Raw genomic sequence first — 24,926 nt, 5'->3', positions numbered from 1 at the left:
CGAGTATAACGACTGCAAAGCCTCCTTTGTTGCACACGCGTGAGAAAGTTTCAGCACCACGGAGAGCGCTGGATGCCATCAGCAAGTCAAACACGTCCGTCTTTCAACTTCACATCCACGCGTAGCGACCAGTCAAGCAAGAAGCGACTCTCAAGCGCACGCGGTCGCCATGTGAAGCAAATTATGCCTTTTAACGTGCGTAAAAAGGCGCATGCACCCACTCACTCACTCACTCACTCACCCGTCCAAAACGCACTGCGTCCGCCTCCTCCTCGTTCACAAAGCGAACTCATCCATCGCCGGGAAACTTCTCTGATCGTCTTGGCTCATACTCTCATCCAAAAAGGGACCGAGATCATTTGGAGGATGCGGACGGAGGGTAATGCGCAATCCTGCCGGTATGGTAGGCTACGCACGCTTTGTCCGTGCGCGAGCGCGCGTGCCCGCACGCTCTGTGGTTACACACGGGAAGTATCCTTACAAGGAGAAGAACTAAAAAAAAAAATAGGAGGAGGAGGGGAGGAGGAGAAAATATCCTGGACTGGGTGTCTGATGGTGTGACGCGGTGGCAATGCTGGACAGCAGCAGAGGAGCAACAGAGGAGCAGCGGCAGAGCGTGCGCGCTCGAGTGGCCCTGCAGGCAGAAGAAGCGTCAGCGAGCCTCCCTGCTGGGTCCTAAAGCGGCAAGCGGACAACACGTGCTACAACTCGCTTGCAAATTGCCAAGCACACTGCAACCACAGCGGTGGAAAGAGAATACCAATGAACAATTCATCACCATCCGAAATACTAGCAGAGAAGAAAGGCTATCAATCTTTTATTAGTACCGTTATTATTATCTTACATGTATTTATTTATTTATTTTTAATTCGTTATTTTTATTTATTTATTTTATTATTTTATTTGAACTATTATTGTAAACGAAATAATTTGAGAAACTACTACTATTAATAATAATAAAAAGGAACGGACTGCTATGGACATAAATTTGAACAGAATATGCAAATGACACGCAATTACTTATCATATCGTGTTGACTTCCCTCACGGGGATCCCATTAATCACAATCAGCACTGAGCACAATAGATATTCAACAGTGGCAAATAGAAATAGAAACTCCGTGATTGGAAGTCCTTCCCGGTGGCTTAAAAGGTCCGTGTGTGCGCGTGCGTTCGTGCACGTGCTGCAGATGATGAGTTTGAGCTAGATTGGCGTTCCCCGCAGACGTGACCCCTCTTCCCCCTTGCGGCCACTGCAGACAAGCCTGTTAAAATGCACCCGGGGATGAGGAGAAAGCCAAAAGACTAGAAGCTGCTCAATCTCTTTGAAAACGGCCATCGTTTGGGGAGGGGAGGGGGGGGGGAGCACTCGCTTGTCCTCTCATGGCAATACGTGAGAAATGCCAGCGTAGTGCAAGAAAAGGCCGGCTTCTGATGCCTATGAATTGGAAAGCACTTGAAGTGATTCAAGGGCATGATGGAAGTCACAAATGCATGTGTGGACATTCAAAATTCTTCTTCTTCAATCACCAATGATGGCTGACAGCCAGGCGCACTTCCAAAAGAGCCCAATCAGCAAAAATTGCAGCATTGTTTTCACCTTCTGTTTTGGGGCTGCGTTTTCTCATGCAGGTGGGAGGGGGGGTCGGTTAATGGCCTGCCCGCCCAGAGCCCGAGTTTGATTTGTTTTATCGCCTTTACGTTCACAAGCTGTCGGCTGCATTGCGACTTCGCAGACGCCTGCGAAAAAACAGGAACCGCTCCGGTTTTTTTCTTGATGCTGACAATAGCTTGGAGGAACACTTTGGAGAAGTTGAGCGTGTTAAGAACCAGATGGTCGGCAAGCGAAAGCAGAAGGATGAGCCCAGCGTCTTGGATTGAATGAAGACAAAACTGGGATGGCATTTGCACTTTCCAAGTGTCAAGAAAAACAAATTCTCGTACATCTCCAAATGCAATCGAAGAAAATCAATTAGCACGTCCGTTGCGGCTCTTGCTAACGACCGCCTTTGCGGCTCAAACATCTGGCGTCACCTGCTCCATGCAGAAGGTCACAACAGGATGACGGCAAAAAAAGTTATTTTAAATGTCGACATCCAGCTGCATACAGCAGCTAATAGTTCCAGTGTTGGAAGTTAATTGCTGGCAGAAATGATCAAGCTTGTCGAAACAAATCAGCATCAAGCCACCAAGTAGCCACCTTTTCACAAATTCATTTCTTTTCCTTTTTTTTTTTGACAGGAGCGAGGGCGGCCACTTGTAATCTAACGCATGAACCTCTCTCGCTCCAAGTGGAGCCGAGGGACCGCCCCTCCTCCCCCCCACGAGGTAATATCGCCCCCTCCATCCCACCCACATCCCAGTTCCAATTTCAGTAGCAGGAAAGAGCAAGAGGCAGAGCGAGACGAACAAGGATGCCCGTACGAAGGAAGCCATTTGCTAAGATTTGAACACAAGTAGTGCCGCGACGCACGCAGAGAAAATCACAAAGAGGATCCTTTACACTCTGCAAAAACGATAAATACAACTAAGTATTGAAGCTTTGCGTGTATTACACTGCCCCCTGGTGGCCTGGGCGTGCACTACATGGAACAGCAGAATGTCGACTGAATGGAAGCACGAAATGGTGATGCCAGATCTGCTTGGCTCATATGATAAAGAGACGTGATGTTGTCCTATAACATTAACAGCTTGTGGTGAGGCTGCTCACGTGCATGGAGGTTTCTTGATGGGGGTGAGCGTGGGTTAGAGCGGAGATTGAAGTGGTGGCCAACGGGCGCTTATCTGCGCCACAATCACTTGTGGACCAAAGCGCCGCCCGCCCATTGATGGAGTGAAGATGAAGGACGAGGAGAAGAAATGGTTATCGATCGACGTCATCGGCTCAAGCCCCGACGAGCAAACGGTGGCGGCGACCGCCCGATTAGAGGACGCCTCAACTCGATTCTCCTTCGGACGCCGATTGGGTTCCGACTCCCATTTTGTTTTTATAGCTGGCCTTGAAACGTGTCAAGATTAGAAATTGACCTTCATTAGTTTATTCACTGCCATTGACGCACATAGACGTCAATGTTGTAGTTTATCTGGGCTGCCAGACTTTGACGTCTATATGCGTCAATGGTAGTGAATGAGTTAAATATAGAAAAGAAATGGAGCCGCATGAACACTGGGCCGAATGGAGGTTTGCTTCCAGTATGGGCCCCAGACCTTCCGTCTCGCCAAGGAAATATATGCAAATCTTATTGCCTTGTAATTTCATTGTGTTGCTATTTGTTTTTGATTTTTTATTTTCTCATCCCCGCGTAGGGCTTATTAATCACGTTTGCCTCAAAACATAACATTTTATGATCATTCAATAAACGAAATAAAGGGGCACCGTGGGAGACGTACGCGTCGGCGTGTTCTAATGAGGCTCCGCATCGCACTTTTGGCAGGTCCCCAGACGCGCGCGCACACATCACCCCATAAACAAGCCAGTGGGTGCGCCCCAATAAAAAAAGAGCGCGTCTGCAGATCCATGAAAATGATGCATGCGCCCCACCTTTTCTCTAATTGGAAGACTGAGACGTATCTAATCGCACGCATAAGACCGCTCTGCCGCCATCCGTTGATCAACTTTGACATCAAAATGTCCGAGAATGGTCACCATTAACAATCACTGGCCAATCACAGAAGATTTTACAAGATTATAATAAAACTCAGCCGGGACATCAGAATGAGACGCGAAAGAAGCACGGAGGGAGGAAAATGTGTCAGGAGCACCCTTGACGTGCTTTGTCACACTTTTGTCACATCATTTTCAGGTTTTTGCGTAACATGCTAATGTCAGACTTTGTCATCTCTGTGCTTCTTTTCAGTAGTTACTCTCACTAATTGTCATTTCATTTGTCATTTTTCCGTATCGCTTTGTCACTTTTTCCACTCTGCGCTTCTTTTCACAAGCCTTATTTCGTTTCAGAAAAAAAAAATGAATCGAGACGCTACTTGGCAGCGCGAGCGTACCACGTTTCACTTTGACACGCTGGACGTCAAAAAGCAAGCGGAAAATGGTCTTTTTACACGAATCCCCGGTAAAAGTGCTTTTTACGCATTTCCCCAGCACGTATCGACGGCGTTGCTTATCTATATGCTAATGCGGGCGAGCCGCGTGTCTCATTTGACTGTTTCATCTTTCTCCGTCTGCACATTACAACAGCTCGGCGCCGGGCAAACACCTCCTGCGTATCTCGATAAGACCATTAGGATGGAGGAGGCGTACACCTATTCTTCCCGAACCAAAAACAAAAAGGGGGGGGGGGTTATCTGGAAAAGAGCAAGCCCACCTGCTCCGACTCGCAGCCATTCGTCATTTTGGCCCGGCGATAATCTCGGCCCGCGATTATTAGCGACGCGCTAAACGGACGGCGCAAAGCAGTTGGAAGGGAAGCAAAATCGGGTTTTGGAGAGGAGAGGGCCCATTTGAATTTGGCCCGTGAGGCGGAGGAGGTTGGCACCGTGCGGCTGTTGGAGCGGGGGTACTCGGGTCTGCTCAGCATCCAGTCATTGTCCGGCAAGGAACAGCACAAGGACACGACGTCAACGCAAACGAGCCTGCGTTCAAGTCGATGCCACGACGTCCTGCATGCTTATCCAAAAATTCAGCTCCATCTTGTGCTTCTTTTTCAGACTTGCCCGAGATTCATGTTTTATCATGATTTATCAGATCCCAGACTGCGCTTCTTTTTCAGGATCAGATGATCGGATTGCTTTTTTGCCCAACTCTTCATTTTCAGGTCTTTTCTTTTTCGGGCTTTTGCGCGCCCACTTGAACTCTGTGCTTGCTCTTTAGGCACCTGTGGAGCGTGCTGATGTCACTCTCAGACTTGGTGCCTCTTTTTCAGTCCTGCTTGTGACTTTAGTTCAGCCGTGCATAGCGGCCAGAATGGCATCTAAGTTTCTCGGCGGTTTGTTTTGACCGTTTTATCGAAGCGCGCCGAGCGAGCGGCCGTGAATCATCGACGCTTCTAAAATAGCTTGGCGCTTTATTGATGGGCTCCCCTTCCGCACAACGGACTCCTAAAGCCCCCTTTTCCACACAGCCGCGACGGCAAAGGTATTTAATCAGGGAGCGACCCGGAGGAGTAAGCTCACAATCAATCCGAGCAGACATTAAACAGACTTTTAGCCCGCCGGTGCAAAAAACTACAAAGCATATGTGATATGTGTGCAGAGTCCGGCTCGGGCGCCGCAACCAAATGTGACGGCGCTGATGAGAAACGATGGGCCCGCTTTTATTGGACATCTTACTTAGTAAATCACTTGAATTATAAAGGAGGCTCCTCTCGTGATAATAATATCCTGCAAGTCCCACCACATTTCAAACGTGAACAGAATGACTGCTTCACCGTGGCCGTGTGGTTTTGGGGGTAGGTTCACGAATAAAAATATGCAGTTCATATTCTTGACACACACGCACGCACATGGTTGCGTATGTACAGACGCACGGCGATCGTGCATGAGTTGGCTTTGATCGACTGCAACCTTTTGTGCTTTGCAAAAGCGTGCGTGTGCCTGTGCCTGCGTGTATGTATATGTGCCTGCATGTTTAAGCCGTGAGACTTGTTTTGAATCAGGGCCCACCTGGGAAAACCTCGATTCCGTCAGCCGTGGCCAGCTCAGGTGTTGTATGAATGTGATTTATTTCTAAACAAGCGGAGCCAAAACAAAGCCGAGGGGAGAGGGGGGCCCCCGCGATTGTCTGGAGGGAAGGGGGCTGGGCTACCTAGGGGAGAGCTTTGAGGCCAGTTGCTCAGGATGCTACCTGTGGTGATAAAGGGAGCTGCACAGCGGCCAAACGCTGCGTGCTATGTTGATCAGCGATTGGCCAAGTGGGCCATTTGCCGAGGACACTTGAGTCGTCTTCAACTCGTGACACGCAATACATTCAACTCATTCGGCGCCGCGGACGTTCAAAATGGTCAAAAGGAGGATCGTCTAAATCCAAGGTTAAAATGTGTGACCAAAAAAAAAGTCTTGCTGATGTGTAGTTTTTCACGCGTGAGGCGTAATTAACCAGCGCGCTCGCAGGTCATTGATGCTCATTTCCTCACGGAAGCTTTGAAATGCGGATCGATCGGCAATTTAAGCGAGCCATGGAACCCCACCCTCCCGTTAGCAATCAATAAAAAAAATTGCGGGCATCTTATTTTTGTTTACTCAAGATGGAATATTTTGAGAAAAAAATACTGGTTAAAATATTTTGAGAATTTTTTTTTAAATAATATATTTTAATTTAAAAAAAATGTGGGTATCTTATTCTTGTTCACTCAAGAATGAATATTTTGAGAAAAAAAAATCTGTTATAATATTTTGAGAAAAAAAAATACTTTCTCTTGAATGCATTTGAAATTTCCTCATTTTCTCAAAGGAGGTCAGCTGTTCTTTTTGGGGAACCCTGGCGCCAATTGTTAACAAACATCATCAAAAGCAGCGTCTGCTGATTTACCTGAGAACATGCACGGAAGTTTCACCGATACTCCCGGACGGCCTCGTTCGCTCGCCGCCGCCGCTGTGCTATTTCAGTAATTCCAATTAGCTCATCACGGCTCAACAAAAGGCCATCGGGGCAGGGGAGGGGGGATTAGCGCGGATCTTATTCTGTAACAAAGCAGCTTAATCTCTCTCTCCTCTCTCTCCTCAATTGATTCTACCTTTCTTTGTGCTCTCACTCTGTCTCCATCACATTGATTTCTATCTTGGCATGAGTAATGACCCTCTCAAAAGTGCGCCATCTCACAATACTGCTAGACGGACAACAGTTTGGGGGGGACTCGTGCCTCGTAATCAATGACCGAATCAAGGGCACCGGCGCGGGCTTGCGGAACCGAGATGCACAAACGATGCGTCACAGAGGACAACCAACAAACTTTGGCTCTTGTCTGCACAATGGCGAGCCGTTCAAAATCTCTTCTGAAGAAGCCCGTCCAATGTTTTTTGGGTGACAAAGCTGGTGTACTTTTCTCCCATCGAGCATTTGCCACAGTGTGCCTATTGCCCGCACCTCTGAGTGGAAAGTGGCCTCTTGACAGCCATTAGCGGCCGCAGTCAAAATTGCGGGCCTCAATAAACGCCACCTCAGCACTCACTTCATTTCAGTTATGTTTTCCACAAAAAGGGAGAAAAAAACAGACGACAGCCTGGATAAACACGTTTTGGAGTGAGCTAATTGGCCTCGTGACCACACGCCAGACAAAGCAAATGTTTGCAAACGGCCGGACGCCGGCACACGAGTGAAGAAATAAAGACCCGACAAATCGTCGAGCCAGAAGCCGGCTGAAAGGAACACAGCATTGTGATGATGCCACCTGGACATACCGGACAGTGTTGACCTCTCGGCTCCTCTCGGAGGATAAAGATATCAATGAGCGCTGCTAGAATAAATAAATGGCTCATACATTTTGAAGACAATTATTCCAAGGATATTCTTGGCCCGGAAAATACGGCGCCTGCATGCAAAATGAACACTAGGGAAGGTTAAAAGATGCAAAAAGGTCCTCAAGCACGTGGATAGAATTGAAAGCAGCGGTGCACATGCTGGTCGTAAGCGGGGCTCCCCACTTAGCAGCTTTTGGTCAATAATGAGGTGGGGAGGAGAGGGGGGGTTATCCGGGGGAAACCTTTGACTGCCGCTGACGAGCGCTGAGTGCCCCCCCCCCCTCTTCTCAAATTGCCAGGGGGGGCGAGAGTTGGTAGGTAGCGGCGCTCTGTCCAGATGGGGTCTCGTCTGGCTGCCTCCCCGGTCCCTGGGCCTCAAATGACCAAAAATGGACAGGGAGAGCCAACGTGACATCAAAAGTGGGCCCAATAGTGGCAGACGGATTCGGTGGTGACATTTGGAGCTGCTCTGATGGTCAGATGGAAAGGTTACACTTTAGAGAAGCGCACAGCAGGCTACCCTGGAATGCAATGCAGCCTTAGGTTGAAATAAGCACCCAATAAAAATGTGAAGAAAGCCTTGAGTAAATGTTGTTTATCCTTTCATTCAAATAAATTCACATTTTAAAAAATAAGTTAATAACCAGTATTGTCGTACATGATTTTTAAAATGTTATATGGAAATATGTAGTTTTTAATGTCACTATAAATTTAACAACTTAAATTATTTTTATTTGAAAAAATACTTTTGAAAAGAAAACAATCAAGCATTTATTCATGAATAAATTACCGATTTCACTTATGGCATTAATTTTTGTCAAACAATTTTAAAAAAAATACAAAATGAGTGTGGCGGCCTACTGACTTGACACATGGAGACCAAAGCAGCTTTGGAATTGCTTTCTAACGGCGTGCAGGGGGCTGACATGAAAATGACCGAGCTGTCCGCGCTGCTTCAAATGAGCAGACAAAAGTGAGGCCGCATTGGCAAAAGTAAGATGCCAATGGAAATAAATGTTCCTTTCTCTCCAGTGAACTGATGATGTCCTCTTCCTAACTCCCTACACTGAAGGCTGAGCTTAACAGGGGCGGAGGGGGCAGATGGAAATTGTAAAAACTAGCAGCCGGCAGCGAGCCAATTCCCTCAATTGCCAGCGGAATAATAAACGGCAAGTGAAAGGGGGGGGGGGGGGTTGTTATAAAAAAAAAAACTCATTTGTACATCTTTTCCTCCGACTGGTCTCATATTTTGCCGCATGATAACATTAGCGCACAATAGGCACTGCTGTTTATCAAATTGAGTTTCATTCCTTCACAATGAAGGACAGAAAGCAGAGAAGTGGTGAGAGAGAGGGGGGGGCGGCGGCGGCGGAACCCGTGGGCATGCTATCATTTCGGCTTAAATTGCTGGACTAGGAAAGGGGGAAAAAAGCAATTATTGATAAGACGAGCGGTGGCAGTAATTGAGCCCCCCGTCGCTGTGTTTCTTTTGCATCATTTACACGCAAACATGGCAGACGGAGGAGCCCGGTCGGCCGGCCGCCATCATCAAGCCTCACGCTCAAGTGCCAGTGACGTCCACGCCACACCAACACTTCAGGAAAAAAAAAAACTATAAATATTGCGTTTGTCATTTTTGATCGGGTAAAGTACAATACGAAGCGGTACATCTAATTTAAGTTTGTGCACGATGACGTCATGCTGCAACCTAATCGCAGACGCCTTTCAAATGTCACGAGAAAAGGGGAATTCTCCAAATCTAGCGAAGCACACTGCCGAGGGATTTAAACGCGTGAGCGCATCAGGCCGACAACACCGAAAGGCTAAATCGACAGCGGGATTAAAACCCAGCAAAGTGTAGCGAGTAATCAGCGGCGCGCCGGTCTACGGGGACCCGAGCCGCCGCCATTTCCAATGCAAAACAGCCGCGCCTCACTAATTCCGGGTTGACATCTCATGGGAGGCAATCCATGCTTATCATTGACCAGAGCGCAGAGGAACCTGCTACAATTCCTTCTTTCCATCCCTTTTCTATACTGCCTATCACCATTCCAGTCATCTCCTCTCCATCCGTTGCCATGGTTACAATAGGTGAAATCCACCGTGCACATTTCAATACTGCCCAGGGATGCTTTTATAGCAATGAATTAGTCATTAAAAACACTTTGAAAGAATATTTTCAGGACAAACGAGCTGTAAATAAAAATATATTTCAGTGTAAATCAATCATCAGGTCCAAAGATTACAAAATGAAGCACGTAGGCGTGAAAAGCAGGATTCAAAAGGATTGGACATTTCAGAACGGAGAGAGCAGAAATAGTCCACCTGTGCATTGTTGAATGTGCAAGTAGCACGCTCGTGTTTACAAGTCGCTCACTAAAGATGCCGAGCGCGAGAACAAATGGACTTTTTAGCAGGCCCAAAATTGCCCCTTTTCACGCTTTGTCTCCCCTCACGTAATGAAAACTAAACAGCACATTAAGTCGGCGGCCGCCTTGTCAGCCATCTGCTGGACAAATGCCTCGTTTATTCCGGGGCACGGGGGGGCAGCCTTCGACTCTCATCGCTCGTGGCACCGGACGATTTAAGCGTGGAGAGATTCTTTTTTTTTTTTTGGATCGATCATTTGGCAACACCTGAAAAGGTTTGCACATATTTATTCTTTGTGTCGAGCCACGATCACGCGCTAATTGAGTTTTGAGTTCGCTCGTGAAGATGTACACTGCTACATTGGCTTTTCACGTTAGCCAACGACATGCTAGTCGAAACTTTGCTAGCTCGGACTGTGCTATGAAGCTATGAATTTCTTCTGTGGCGCACCAAGAAGGGAGACAGTGGCTCAGCATCACGCAAGATTACCTTTGCCCCCCCCCAATTAACTTTAATAGGCCTTCATTGCTATCTCTTGATGCTTTTTGGCTCGCTTTTTCCTATTCAACCCCCCACTGGAAGGCGCACGGTGACCTCCGCCGGCCTGCCGTCTCCTCCGTCCTCCATTCATCCTCCAGCCATCCATCCTCCTCTTTCTCCGCAGAGCTAAAGTGTCAGCGTCCGCAATGAATTGCCCGGGCGGCCCATTTAACCTTCTCATCCCATAAAAAGCATAATTGGCTTACTAGAGAAAGAAGCCGTTTTGCGGGCACGGGATAATCCCTCAGCGTGATTAATGAGTCTTTAATCAATCGACGTGGGAGGGGGCAAAAAACTCACAAAACACCTTAGAGAGGTCAGCAAGAGACGAGTCACGGGGCTCCGAGGGCTGACGGAAAGCCCTTCAGGATATTAAGCAACGCTTATTTTAAGGTAAGCTAGTAACAGGATCTCCCCCAAATGTGAATTTCAAGCAGCCATCTGTGAGCACGCTCGTCAGGCCGCAAAAGCGGCGTAACCCTTCAACATGGGCAGCCGCCATGTCACGCTGTGTCACATAAGTATTTGACGCGCCTCATTTTCGTTCTTCCAGCCTTACTGAACAGGAAGGGAGCTTTCAAAAGTATTTTCCATAATTTGCTCCAAAAATCATACTCGGAGGGGAAAACTACTTTTGTCCTCAAAGGAAATCCCCCACCTTGCCCCCTCCCTTCTGAGTAATTTTCCCCTCCAGCGCGGCGGGCCATCTTCTTCACAGCGAGCGCTGCCGAGAGGTTTTTATAGGGACGCTCACAACACATTTGAATGAGACTTGCGGAATGGCCACGCGGCCCACGCTGCTAAGTATGAATATAAATGCCCCCCAACCCCAAGCGCCCAACCGCGTCCGACGGCAAATAGAAATTCACGACGAGTTGTCGATTGGAACAAAGCGGCCCCCGCAAGCCCTCTTTTCGGGAACCTTGTGTGGAAAGATTCAAACAGCAATCGTCGCCTTCTCATGCGTGATGGCGGAGCGCCGACCAGGAATTTTTTCACCCATGCAGAACTACGTTGAAGAAACTTTTTTTTAGTTTTTACACCAAATATTCTCCTAAAAAACTTGCACCATTGGGCATTGTTTAACGGATTCACCGTTTTAAATCGTTGTGTCTGATTTTGACTTGATGTTCAGCACTCAGCTTTCAATAACATCATTTTTTCCAAGCGACCATTGAAGGCACCTCGAAACGTGTTGCGCGTCCAGTCCAGTCAACCAGGCTTTGAAAAAGAGCCACTAAAATAACTTAAATTATATATAATATAAATTTGATGGCCATTGTGCCAACGCTCACACATAATGTGCACATACGTGCCTATAATTAACTGCAGAAGGCTTAAAATAGCATCATGTGACTGCTTTAAGAAGAGCTTATTCATGAGACTCCAGAGCGCCAGGTGGAAGAACGGGAAGGGAAAAAAATGGTTGAGCGCAGACGGCGTTAGTATGCGCACGCACGCACGCATGCCTCTCCTTTGCACACTGCGACAACGCTGCGGTGAGTGGGGGTAGGGTGAGGTGAGGTGGGCCAAAGGGCGAGGGGGAATAAGGTGAGAAGGAACGGAGATCTCATTCGCAATAGTCTCGGCGCGGCCGTGAGGGCATCCCGCAGGATGGCTCAGGGAGACATCCAGCCGAGCGCGGGGAGCATCCTTTAATTGAAGCGCAGAGTCAACGCAATCAATATTCCGCCGGCGTGCGCCCAAACACAACCACAGCGAGAGAGCGAGAGAGAGAGAGAGCAAGAGAGAGAGAGAGACCACTCAGCAGCCTCCTTATTGTCTTGTTTTATGAATACGCTCCAGCCGAGCAGCTGAACAATATGCAACAGAGTGACCCCCGCGCGGCGCCGCGACACACTGCTTGGAGCCGCTGCCAGACACGCGCATTAGCGCAAAAAAATCACATTAGCATAGCTGCAGGCACGCCGGAAGAGAACAGTCGCAATTCAGAAGTGCAGATTTGCTAGTTTGTCGTTTAACACCTTTTCAAAATATTGCAGAACCTCAAGACGCTTTCCATGTCTTAACAGAGCTCCGACAACATCCGAGTTTGCTAGTCCAAACGTGTTTATCTAAGGGTCCATCAATTTAAATCAGTTGGACGGCAAATCAGGCTTTTAAAAAATGATAGCAGTCAGTGGCCGCGTGGTGATTTTCTGCCCTTTGTGTAAGAACTTGAGTGGGCGCGTGCGTGCGAATGAAAATGAGTTTCTTTTCTTTGAAGCGGTGCAGCGTTCAGGTGTTCTTTGCGCCCATTTATCTTTGCCATCTCAGCGGCAGCGAGCGGCACATTCGTCTCTCCGTCAATCACTTCAAATCGCCTTTGTTCCCCGGGCGCAGTCATCGGTCAGCGGCCGCCGCCGCCGCCGCTCGCTCGGCCTTTCATGTGCAGACGTCTCATTCCGCCCGTCCGCGCAAATGTTTCGAGAGCACCCATTGGAGCGTTGCGGCGGCCGGGCTAGCATTTGCAGATAGGTGGTTGGTAAAATAAAAACCCTAACAACCTAATGACCTTTGACCCCAAAAGTATTTGCTCCATTTTTTGCGTCTCAGCCCGGATTTGCATAACCGCACGAAGCCATCATCATCATCCGTGCTCGCATTCCACATCCAATTAGCGGCCATCTTTTCTCTGCGTTTGAATGGGTTGGCGGCAGTAAAAGCCACACGGCCACGGTCCTAATTGGTAGCGGCGCTTTGAGCTTCGCAACAAGAGTGGCTTTCTTCACTCGGGCAGCGACAGCAGATGGCGGCGCCATTCAACGCCGGGGTGCAAGATGGACACACTTCAATGAGCATCCGCTCATGAAAGACATTCAGAAAGTGCGAGCGAGCGAGCGAGCGTCTTAGTGTTGACGGTGAGCCGCTCTTTGCCAGTCATGAGTTGGCTCGTCTCATTTGCGTTGTTGTGTTTGTTTGCAGCCGAGCTCCGAGCCAATCCGTGCCAAGGCCTCCTCAATAAGACGAAACCTGTTAGCCTTTTGCGCCAAAAGTAAATTTTTGATAGATGGATAGATAGATGGATAGATAGATGGATAGATAGATGGATAGATAGATGGATAGATAGATGGATAGATAGATGGATAGATAGATGGATAGATAGATGGATAGATGGATAGATGGATGGATGGATAGATGGATGGATAGATGGATAGATAGATGGATAGATGGATAGATGGATAGATAGTGAACTGAGTGAGGTGGATTTGCCTCTTTAATTCATATTCCACAAACGACTACAACATATTATTGCAGAAAAGATTTTGGGGTTGATGATGCACAAAGGAACAGAAAAGTGTTCACGTTGGCTTTTTTTTTTTCCACCCACTTAGCGTGTTTTGAGCGTGCTAGTGCACAGCTGCGTGCCTGCTGCCGACTTCCCCTCCCACTGATGATATATTGCGATTCAAACATGGACAATTATGACGGAATTAACGGAATGCTTCTACTGCCAGCTTTTATGCATAATTGCACACACATGACCAACAAAAAAGATGGCGCAATTAGAGCAGGTAAAGGCGAAGGGGGCGGTCCTAAACAGCTGAGGATCATCTCCGCGGCCACGACATGTTGGGACAACGTTGCGTGAAAACGTCATATCCATTCAGGCATTCTTCAGAAATATCACATCCCAGCCACGAATAAGGTAATCCTCCAAAAGCCAACTTGTACTTTTAATGGTCTGGCAACCATTTCAGCCTCAACACTTGAACACTCTGCTTTCAGTAGGGACTAAAGCGACATGATCCAAACATTTTGAAGATGACTAGCATGATGAAAGGGGAAGAAAAAAAAAGCTCATCTTGATCCTCGCCTCCAAGCCGCAGTACCACAATACGCCACTTCACAATTCACCTTTGCCAAATAAAAAGGAGAAGCGTTCAATAAAATGCTTGGTACTCACCAGAGATGATGAGGCAGACTTTCTTGAAGCAAGCCCCCCAAGAATTCTTGACTTCCTGGCAATGTCCACTCGAAACACAAATGTTTCTGTTCTTTGAAAGTCTCTTGATCTAAGTAGCATGGGCCATTTTTGCACCAGTGCAATGTTTGACTTTTGCTACTGGATGCTGTGTGCTTGAGGGCTTGACATTGTGCGGCTGGAAAATAATCCAAAATGTCAAATGCAAAATGTCATCTCGCCAAGAGCCCACTTGCATGCTGAGTCTACTTACTTTTGACCCTTGACCTTTGACAGGAACACACATCTGGAGCAGTAACCCTATTTGGCCAGTAGGACGCACACTTAACAAGGAGCGCTCCCTGGTGGTTGGCTGACTCCTGTTTGAGGAAGGTGCTTGTATAACAAAGATAAAAAGAAATGAGAGAAAGCGCTTTTATTGCTGTGCAGCACATATAACCAGCAAATAAAATCTGTTTAGATTTCTTTTTTCTGCTTTTCAGATTTTCTTTCTTTTTTTAAAAAAATAGTTTTCTGTCACTAAAAATGGTAGAAAAAATATTTCCCCAAAAAATCTGAAAAACAACAAATTAACAATAATAATAAAATATACAATAACAATAACATTGTTTGGATTCCTTGGAGGCAATCATGTGGAACAGAAGAAGAAACGAGGTTATTGTTCCTGCGAGAACGAATGTAATTGGGCAAATGACTCGAGCTGATCGATGGCAAATTAGTTCAATCATAATTGATCTGTGTCTATGGATCACGCTGCTCGATAGCCGCCACTACGCCCCGCTAATTCATCAATCGATGTGTGTGTGTGTTTGTGTGTATTTCAACTATTACCAACTGTTGCTTTTTAAATATTTATTTCTATCCATTTTGATTGCAACCAGTGCACGAGAGGAAGACGAGGTCGGAGGCCGACGAGGTCAGAGCACGACACGGCGCCAGTCTTTGGCACCATTTCCCAAAGTCATGGACAATCAGCGTGATGACAAGAAGCGACAAGCTGAGCAGCGGCCGTTCTACTTGAGGAACAAAGAACAACGCCTGCTCTACGTACATCTGTGACCTTTTCCCGCCGTCGGCGCAGAGCACGCAGCGGACACACTTCATCTCTCGGCAAATGAGGCCGAGGCGAGAGCGCCCACCGAGTCAATGAGTGTCTTTTGTGCACGTAGTCATGGGAAACGACTGTCGCGGAGCTTCGGCTTAACATCGACCGGGCGCTAAAAGCCTCCGTGCCGCAACACCACATGCTAGCTTGATAAGTAGACAAAAAACCACCAGACTCTCAAACAGCTTTGTACTCCAGGCTGTTAGGATCCTGAACTCGCTCCCCCGTTCTGCGTAGCGTCTTGTACTTTTACTGTCTGTACTGTCTGTGTGCACACTGGCTCTTATTTGTTGTGTTATCTGTTTATTTATTATTTATTATTACTCTTATTATTTATTGTTTGTGCCTTTTTGTTTATGATGTTTTTTACTTTTGCGCTATGCTTGCTGGCTCCGTTTTGCTCCTCTTATTTATTGTGTTATCTGTTTATTTATTATTTATTCATCACTCTTACTATTGATTGTTTGAATTTTTGCCTTCTTGTTTTTATATTGTGTCGCGTACTTGTATGTCTATCGTGTTATGTGTCTCGTCACCGTGGGATAGAGAATAACGTAATTTCGGTCTCTTTGTGTGTTGTGACGTGGAGAGATTGACAATAAAGCTGACTTTGACTTTGACTTTGAAAAAACTAGAACTGAACTGTAAAAGGTTGTAAATAATAATAATTATTTTTTTAAAACATCATCTGTGTTAATGTGAGAAATACTGGAGGATTTATTTGCTGTTTTTATAGGCTGATCAATACTTGGCGTCCACATCTGAGACAATATTTCCATGCGAGCGTAATTCACAATCGCTCGCAAACAATTCGTATGTGTACGGTGAGAGAACACGCAAGTCCCACGGGAGCCTTAGTGCTCATTTCCTCTTGAAATTATTCATCAGCGCTCTGCTCATTAATATGGAAAAGAGGAAAAAAGTGGCTTTGTCTTGTTCGTGTGACCTTTCCTGCCAAGATGGTTTTGGTGACGGGGGATCTGATGAAGGGTTGGGGCAAGGGGGGGGGGGGGGGGGCTTTAATGAAGGGCGTTGCATCCGCATCTAATTGGACAATGATGCGCTTACGTGGCCAAGGGAATCTATCTTAAAGCTACAAAATATCATATTAACACTAATAATACAATATGTAAGCACATTTCAAGGCCCTCAAGGACACTGTACAAAAAATCAACAAGAGGGTGGGGCTGATGCGATGAAAGCAAAGAGGCAGTTTGGCTAATGAGGCATGCAGCAGAGTTCTGGACCACTTGGAGCTTACGTCGGGATTTCGAGGGAGCCCCAACGAGAAGGCAATGGTAACAATCAATACGGGAGGGACGTAACAAAGCCGTGAGGGAGGGGCCAAGTCCGGTGCAAGTGAGCAGACTGAGTTATGTGTAAGGAATGATAGGTAGATGATGAAAAGCAAGGGGGGCCTAGGACAGAGCCCTGAGGGACAGCTGAGGTCACTGAGGAGGGGGCGGATGAGAAGAACTTTGCCTGGATGAACCGAGAGTGGTCTTTGAGGTCGGATTGGAAGCATTCTAAGCCGGTCTGTTTGTGTCCAAAGTCTATTGGGGAGGACGGGATGCAAAACGGTGTCAAAGGTCGCACTCGGGTCACCAGTGAGGAACCGCGCGGTCCGTTACGGTACTTCAATCTTCCTTAGCAAACACAAGCTACGTCGCCTGTGACATGACCTCCTCCGTCTTTCCTTTGCAATCAACATTATTATTTGCCAGTGGCAAAATGGCCACCATTTTGGAGCAGCATCAAAAGGTGAAGAAGCAAAAAGAGGGAGCCGGGTCCCCGGTGGGCTTTGAGCGTGCTGCAATAACACGTGTTTGCTTGTCATCTGACCTCCATTTTCTCATCCTGACCCCCCCATCGCTCGTCGACACAACACGGAGCGCGGCGGTGGACGTTGATGGAGGAGGCGTTGGGCCGGGGAGGGGGACAAAAATAAATAAATCATAAAAGAGTGAATCAGACGCGACGCTTTTGATTGGTGTGATGATTGAGAGCTTGCTGCTTTTCCATCAAGCAAACAAATGGATGGATGTTGCTTTGAGGAGGCGGCGGTGATTGTGCAAAAAAAAAAAAGGCGGGGGGTGGGGGGGGGAGTGGGGTCACGTCAACATGCTTCGGCCCAGCAGCGAGTCGATTGGATTCTAGTTTTTGTGATTTCGTTTTTCAGTTAGCAGCCCCCCCCCATGTTAAGTCGTGGCATTTTATGCAACAAAAAAAGTGCTTCAATAAAAATGTTCAATTTTGAATTGATCTAACTAGTATTAATTGTTAAAAAAAAAAATCAATTTTAAAGGTAATTCCATGAGAGGATAGATCCCAGCGGGACACCCTTGAGGAGCCTCTTTCATCCGCTCCGCTTCGGGATTGGCTGATGAGCTGGAGAAAGAAAAAGGAGCTGGGAGGAAAAGCAATGTTCCACAAGACTACACATTCATTAGCGCAAATAAATCTCCATTAAGACAAATGGCGGTCGCATAATCAAACTGCGTGAACAATTAGACACTTGCGATTAGTTTCCCCCCACAAAATTGGAAGTGACACCTGCACAATTGCGAGAGCGGAACAACGAGGACTCCGAAGAACCACCCTAGTTCGTATTTGGACGTCATTTCTGTCAACCCAAAAACAAGTAACTGGAATGAACAGATGACACAGGTGCGGAGACCATGAAATAAAGTCAATCAATATTTTTTTTTTATTATTTAATCTTTCATAACTTCATTAAAAAGTATTCAAATGAAAAAGACAAATCAAAAACCTGTTTAATTAATTTATTAGTAGCCTGCAACAGTGTAAAATAAAAGAATTCTAGCTGAAGTTGGGCGAGATGCGGGTTACGCCCGAGACTGGTCGCCGGCCGAACACAAAGGTAACCATTCAAACCTAGAAGACAATTTAGTGTTCAATTTGTTTTTGGAAAGTCGGAGGAAACACGATGAGCCACTAGCTGCTTCAGGGGAGATTGAAAAGCGCAAACGCCGGAGGCGCTCAAGTGGAGCAAAGATCAAGTTTTCTCCAACAAAGGCTCCCGACTGCATCAGGATGCTTCAAACGTTGGCTGGTTTCGGGCGCAAGGCTTTGTCGTTTGCTTGGTGCTAGCTTTCATCTCCAAAGCTTCGAGACGAAACAAATGGAAGCTCTTCCCTGGGAAGAGGCACTCATCGAGGGAACGGTTGGGGGGGGGGGGGGAGGATGTAAAGGAAAGGAGGGAAGAAAGGACAGAGGAAAGGTCAGAGAAAAGGGGAAAAAAAGAATGGGGAAGGGGGGGGGGAAATGTGACAAGACAGAAAAAGCAAAAGAAAACGGACAGGGAAAGGAGAGGAAAAGAAAAAAAGAAGTGTTGGTGTAAAGAAAGAAATCAAAGGGCAAATTAAAGGGAACGAGGGAAGGAAAGAGGAAAAAACAAAAGATAGCTAGCGAGATACAAGATAGAGGGCTCCCCCGTGTGGCTTCAGTGTGCACTGCAACTAAAATAAAAAAACTACAATCATGGTAACGGCAAAGACAGCAATGATATGTTGACATTTATTGTGCGCTGACCTCTTGTGTATGTATATATTTATATATATATGTAGTGTATATACATCCATTTTTGAACATCTAAAATGTACATGGGAAGAAATAATAACTTAATGCCACTAGCCGGGAATGGGCGCGGGACACGATGAGCAAACGTGACGAGGATTGACATGGGTGGGTTAGTGTTGCTAAGATAGAAATCTATACATTACTTATACATCCTTTTTTTTCAATCATTATTAGGGTGCTACGACACATCATTGATGAGATCATTCACTTGTTGCGTACATCCACAGCAAAAAGCAACAAAACGTTTGAGCGTGGAGAAGTTATGCTCATGGTTTTGTGCCCAAAGAAAAACAAAGCGGCTGCGTGGCCGCTTTCTACGGCTACTTTCTAATTCGACGCACGCACAAAGAGAGAGAACAGGACGCAGAGGATACACCAAAAAGGTAAACATGCATGGTACAGCACTACCGAGCGAGTGTATGTGAGCACGTGTGTGCGTTGGCAACAGTGCGGGCCGGGTTGTTGACGTTTCCAACAAGGTCCTTATTGCACACTCAACTTGCATGCTAATCAACGAAAGAACGATGACTATCTCTTTGGAAGACTCACGTACGTTACGCGCATCGGCGCGGGAAGCTCAGCCCCGCCCTGCCTGAGCCTCCCTCGCCATCTCAGCGATGGCCACTGATGATGCATGTATGTGTTGCGTTATGTGGCACGCTTAGCTCAGCCTCAACATAGACTCGCACGAAAAGTCGAAATGTCGAGTGCAGCCCCGTTGGCAATTGGCCCTCCAACTTGAGGTTGCCGCAGCAATGGCCACCGTGCTTTGGCACCACCTAGTGGCGTCTTTGTGTCTGGCAACTAAGTTGAAAACAATAAATGACGCATTGGGCTGAGCGTGCGAAGGAGTTTTTTGAAACAATCTTAGATGAAGTCATTTTCTACTGTACATGGTTGCATTTATCCTGAAAGGCTGCCATGAGGAGATTCAAGTGGTTGACAATTTAGGTTGCGTGTGTTCCAGAACTTCCAATGTCACTTCGCATACTAATAGGGAACAACGTAGTGCGTGTGTATGTGAGAGACAATCTACAGCGCTCATTCGAGCATCTTTTATCACGTGACGAATGTCCCAACATTCCAAGCGTTGTTTCTGTTAAAACACAAAAATAGTTGAGAATCACATCAAAGAATCCCAGTAAGGCTGGAATGCCATCTATTAGGAGAGGAAAGTTTCCTCCCAAAAATAAAAATCAGGTCGCCTTTTGCCCCTTGAGCATGTGTGTAAGGTGTCAAAAAGTGTGAGGAAAAAATTGGAGCTGTTTTGCATGGACCTTGGCGGCGCGGCGGCCCCATCAAGGTGACTGGGAGCCCGAACGGTAACTCTTGAAGCTGCCCAGCAGGCTCTGCACTCCTTTCTTGACGCGGCGGGCCACAGAGTCGGCGGGCGGGGTGGGCAAGCAAGACACCAGGCTGGGCGGACGTGCGTCCAGACACTTCTGGTAGCGTAGCTTCAAAACAAAAGTACAATGTTAAAATGGAAACGCCACAAAGAAGGAGGATACTTTGTAAGATAATGGACAATGACAGGACTAAAATGTTTTATGATATCAACATTTCAGGGCGACAAAAATTAACTGATTGAAAGTCAGATCAAAATGGATATGGAGCATTTCTGTGGTTGCCCCTCCCAAATGCAGAAAGACTGACCATGCAGGCGGCCTGGACGGCCTCGCTGAGGCTGGCGGCGTTGGGCTCGCACCAAAACTTGTGGCAGGTGAAGTCTCGCGGGCCGTCGGCCATGATGAAGGCGAAGGTGCGCACGTCCTTGCCCACGCCCATGAAAGACAGGAAGCGCACGCGGCACTCCGACACGACCTCGTCCGTCTGAAAATAGCAAGTTTGGTCAGCCGAGGCGTCGCTTTTCGACGACAAATACATTTCTTGTGCATACCTGTAATGTTAAACAAATGAAATCACATTTACAAAAAGACTGCGCTTGGTTACAGAAGAAGGAATCCAACCCCCAAAAGGGGAAAGAAAAAAAAAAAAGTTCTTGAACCTGTTTAGCGAGTATGGTGAGCGTCGCGGGCGCCACGTTGACAGACACCGGAGTCCAGTCATTTTTGTCTTTGCCCTTCACGGCCACCTCCAGAGCCTCGTTGATCACGTCCATGCCTGCCAAACGTGTCCTCGTGTCAGATACGTGCGAGAGGAAAGCGTGACAACAGGGAGTGGAGTCTTTTCTTACCCACTGGCTTGAGCACGGGCTCGCAGCCGAGGTAATACACTTGGAAGCGCTGGAAAAGTTCGTTCTTGGGAGCCGGAAACTCTGGCAAAGGAAGGAAACGATCCATGTGAGCAACCGGAAAATCTTGAAGAGGTGCTTTTGTTTACCTTCAACGGACAACGGCTTGCCCGTGTCTGAGCTGAGACGACTCAGGCCGGGCTTGGACGCCTTTCTTTCAATCATTATCTATCGGGAACGTGCAAAGAGGAAAACGGTGTTGACCCCCGATGTTGAAAGCGTATAGCACGAGGAGAGTCCCACCTTGGAGCACATCTCGTGCAGAGTGGTGGCGATGTTCTTGGCGGGCGAGTCGCAGCGAAACACGTGACACTTCAGGACCTGCGTCAGACTGTCCCGGGCCACGTAGGCAAAATCCCTGCGGGGCAAAGCGCACAAATTTGAAATTCACCATTATGAGACGGAAAGGTTGCGCACACCACAGAGCAAAAAAAAAAAAAAAAAGGCCTCGAGTATACCTTTCCCTGTGGGCATGGGCAAAAAGCAGCATGGAAGAAAAACACAAGCGTTAGAACAATGGCAAGATGCAGCTGTAATACCCTCAAATGTCCAGCAGAGGCTCTCAAAGCGCAACTCGGAGTTGAAAAGCAAACGAGTCAAAAGGTTGAATCGGAATGATTCTTTCACAAACTCAGGTTGCACAACAATGAGTCCATTTAGCTGCGCTGGGCGTGAAAACGGACCTGCCGTTGTCCCTGCCGACGCCCCATACGCGGATGCTGCCGATGGACTGCACGTGAAGCAGCGTCTGTCCCAACGGGTCGATCAGGTTCATGGTGTCCTTCTCCAGCACCATCAGCATGTCCTTGCCCTGTGTGGAAAAGACGTGCATCAGTTGGCTGAGCAATGTGGCCTTCAACTCAAATGGAGTTTTTTTTTTTCAGGTCTCAGAGGCTGGCGTCACCTCTCCCCAGATGCCGGCCGTGTCGTCCAGGTTGTGCTTGTGGTAGGACAGCTGGCGGATGCAGTTGTTGACGGCCACGCTGCTCTTGCCCGGCGCCACGTCATCCTCCGACATCTCCACCCAGCCCAACGAACGCACTGCAAAGCACTGCCCCCGGCACAAGGGAGACGGTCAAGCAACAGTCCATCACTCTTAGCACTCTCAGCGCTAAAATAAGAGCTAGCCGAAATATCAGGACGGACCGAGTACCTTGCTTTCTAAATCGGTGCAGAGTGGGACCGGGTTCTCTTCATCCTCAGACTGGGAGCAGTTGTAGCTTCAGCGTGAGCGACAAGAGATTTAGTCAGTTTTCCTTGCAAAGCCAGTTGACGTGACGCTAAGAGAACTTACTTGAGGTTGATGGAAGCATAGCGGAGAGTGGCCCCCTCAAACTCTCGCAGGCTTCGATCCGACGCGGCCTCTCCTTCCTCCTGCGGACGTCACGGGTTAGAGACGAGTTGGACTTCTGCCGTGTGCCACGCGTTTCCAAAGCTTGTTACCTTCCACAGCTGTCCGTCGGCGCCGCCTTCCTCTATGCTGGAAAACTGCGGCCAGGATTCCTGGGAACACGCACGACATTGGCCGATCAAACGCGAGCACGCAAACACGGACCGTGCGACCAAGTTCCCTCGCTGGCTCGCTCGGGACTTCCAAATGGGAAAAATGTTTGGGATTCGAGAGGGGGTCTGACCTCAGGCTCATCGCACGGCGTCCTCTCCGGAGACACGGCGGAGGGCATCGTGGAGTCGCCCACCTGCCCTAGTGGGGAGGGGGGCTCCCACTGGGTGGTGCCGGTGGGGATGTGCCAGTAGTAGGTGCCCGACGTGTCGCGCACACGCATCCAGCCGGCCGGCAGGTCCGTGTCCGTCTCGAAGGCGTTAGAGTCCCAGAAGGAGTCTAGGGGGGGGCGATGAAGACAAATGCAGGCTTGGCTTCCGCGTGCTTGTCACGGAACGAGAAGCCGCGGGCGCCTCAAGTTCCCCGGTGCTCGATGGCGCTTACCACGGTTGCCGTTGGGAGAAGAAGCGTCGGCAGCGTTATCGGGGCTGGCGGCGGACCAGTCGGCCTCATCGTCGCTCGGTATCCCGTTGACGTTGGCGAACAGGAGGCAGGCGCTCTTGCCGGGGACACCTCCCTCTTGTCCTTTGGGGGCACCTTCTTCATCTGGAGGAGCTTCCTCCAACTTCTCCCCCTTGTCCTCCTCTTCCCTCTCCTTCTCCTTCTCCTCCTCGTCCACAGCGTGGATGAGGAGCGGCTCGTTGAGGATGTTGTTGGCCTCTTCCCGGGTGGCCGCTTTGGGGGACTCGTCCCGCCCCCCGTCCGGGTTGCCATTGTGGCTGATGTTGCAGTTGTGGTCCTGCTCCTGCTGGTTCTCGCTCACCTTGCGCAGCTGGTTCTGACCCTCCTTGTGCCACTTGGCCTTGTTGCCTGTCGACTCGTGCTCGCACCAGTCGTTCAACTTGTTCTTTCGCAGCTCCTCGTCGCGCTGCTTGTTGGCCACGTACGGCCTGACGTCGTCGTCGTCGTGGCCGCCCATCGCTGCTTCACGTTCCACGTAGCTGTGGACCGACATAGGGGAGACCATATACTCCCGGATTCTCTGCTTCTGCGTGTTGCTGCTCTGTACGGTTTATTGCTCATTTCCACATATCACTCTGTACATTAGCATTTAGCTTTAGTGAGATGAAATCATTTTAAGAAATCTTATGGCAGCCTCGTGAGCAGTCTTTCTCAAATACGAGGGCACGAGGGGGGGTTCCAGGGGGTGCTCGTGACCTCAGCAAGCATTTGAATTAAGATACAATTTTATGCAGAGGTGTACTTATTCTATAGACAAATCTATAGTGATTGACATGTAAAAAATAATGGGGGGGGGGGGGTATCCCCGTTATTTGCGTTCTGTGCCAAATATCCCCCATCCCCGGTGGTTGATTGTGACAAAACTGAATGATGTTAGCCGGCTAAGTCGAAAAAATTAAACATTTATTTATTACCACGATAGCAACCCTGTCGTATTTATTGGTCGTAATGTAATGCAAAATGCATTCCAAGAGGAGCTTCGCTGTTGTTAGCATGCTAGCTCACAAAGCTAGTGAGGCGGTCTCACTCCAGTGGTGTTTTCGTCGTCAATCGAGTCGAATGGCTCAAACTACACAACTAAATACACACTTTTAAATCATATCATTTATTTAAACCAGCCAGCTAAGGCTGACATTTCGCGATGACGTTTTAATCTTTCCGATCCGAAGCGTACTTTGGCTATAGTTAATCTCTAATAATAACGTTGCCCTAAATGTCACCATGGCATCGCGGTGACATTTATTGCTCCTCGTGGAATCAAATAATATGCGATGAAATCAAATAGGCTCCATGAAACCCTGCTACGTCGGCCGCATTTTTTCCCGATGCCTCGGCCCGCCGCCGTATGACAATAACGGCCAGTCTGGCACCGTCCATCCGCCATCACTGCCGTCCGTCATTTTGGCTAAGCTAACGTTAGCTTCACGAATGAGCTCCGGAGCGTCGAATTAAAGAGCAATCTGCCCGTGTGGAAAGTCTTTTCACTTACCGGCGGACCCTCCTTGGCTTCAAAAGACGTCCGTTTCAGCGAGTTAGCTACATGTTTCCATGATTACGCAGGCTCAAACTGCTACCGTGCCAACGGCGACGGTCTCTCCAAACGGGATGGGGTGCGGAGAAGGGCAGTGGCAGCGGGGCTCTTACCCGGTTCGCAGTCTAAGCATCTGAGGGGTGTGTCTTCTCTCCACAAAAATAAAATT

The 24,926-nt window shown here is 48.1% G+C and overlaps 1 protein-coding gene across 1 annotated transcript; it reads right to left on the bottom strand.

Moving 5' to 3' along the window:
- Positions 1–18,875: 18,875 nt before the first annotated feature.
- Positions 18,876–24,876, bottom strand: LOC133155624 (amyloid beta precursor protein binding family B member 1-like). The gene is made up of 14 exons (XM_061281085.1): positions 24,716–24,876; positions 23,149–23,705; positions 22,838–23,043; positions 22,647–22,706; positions 22,498–22,577; positions 22,357–22,423; positions 22,108–22,254; positions 21,887–22,014; positions 21,447–21,561; positions 21,293–21,371; positions 21,147–21,227; positions 20,958–21,073; positions 20,606–20,782; positions 18,876–20,406 (listed from the first exon to the last, which is right to left on the bottom strand). The coding sequence occupies exons 2-14, from the start codon at positions 23,681–23,683 to the stop codon at positions 20,251–20,253; spliced, it is 1,947 nt and encodes a 648-aa protein (XP_061137069.1). The 5' UTR covers positions 23,684–23,705; positions 24,716–24,876; the 3' UTR covers positions 18,876–20,250.
- Positions 24,877–24,926: the final 50 nt, after the last annotated feature.

The sequence above is a fragment of the Syngnathus typhle genome, linkage group LG6 (assembly GCF_033458585.1).
Source record: "Syngnathus typhle isolate RoL2023-S1 ecotype Sweden linkage group LG6, RoL_Styp_1.0, whole genome shotgun sequence".
Lineage (NCBI taxonomy): Eukaryota > Metazoa > Chordata > Actinopteri > Syngnathiformes > Syngnathidae > Syngnathus > Syngnathus typhle.
Note: the sequence above shows the minus strand (reverse complement) of the source record. Positions and strands in the feature narration are given on the sequence as shown.

Excerpts from the sequence above, each read along its gene's own strand:
- LOC133155624 (XM_061281085.1), bottom strand. The coding sequence starts at position 23,683 with ATGGGCGGCCACGACGACGACGACGTCAGGCCGTACGTGGCCAACAAG. Across the intron at positions 22,424-22,497 it reads TATGCTTCCATCAACCTCAA|CTACAACTGCTCCCAGTCTG; the intron begins GTAAGTTCTCTT and ends CTCACGCTGAAG. Across the intron at positions 21,562-21,886 it reads GTCGGCAGGGACAACGGCAG|GGATTTTGCCTACGTGGCCC; the intron begins GTCCGTTTTCAC and ends TTTGCCCCGCAG.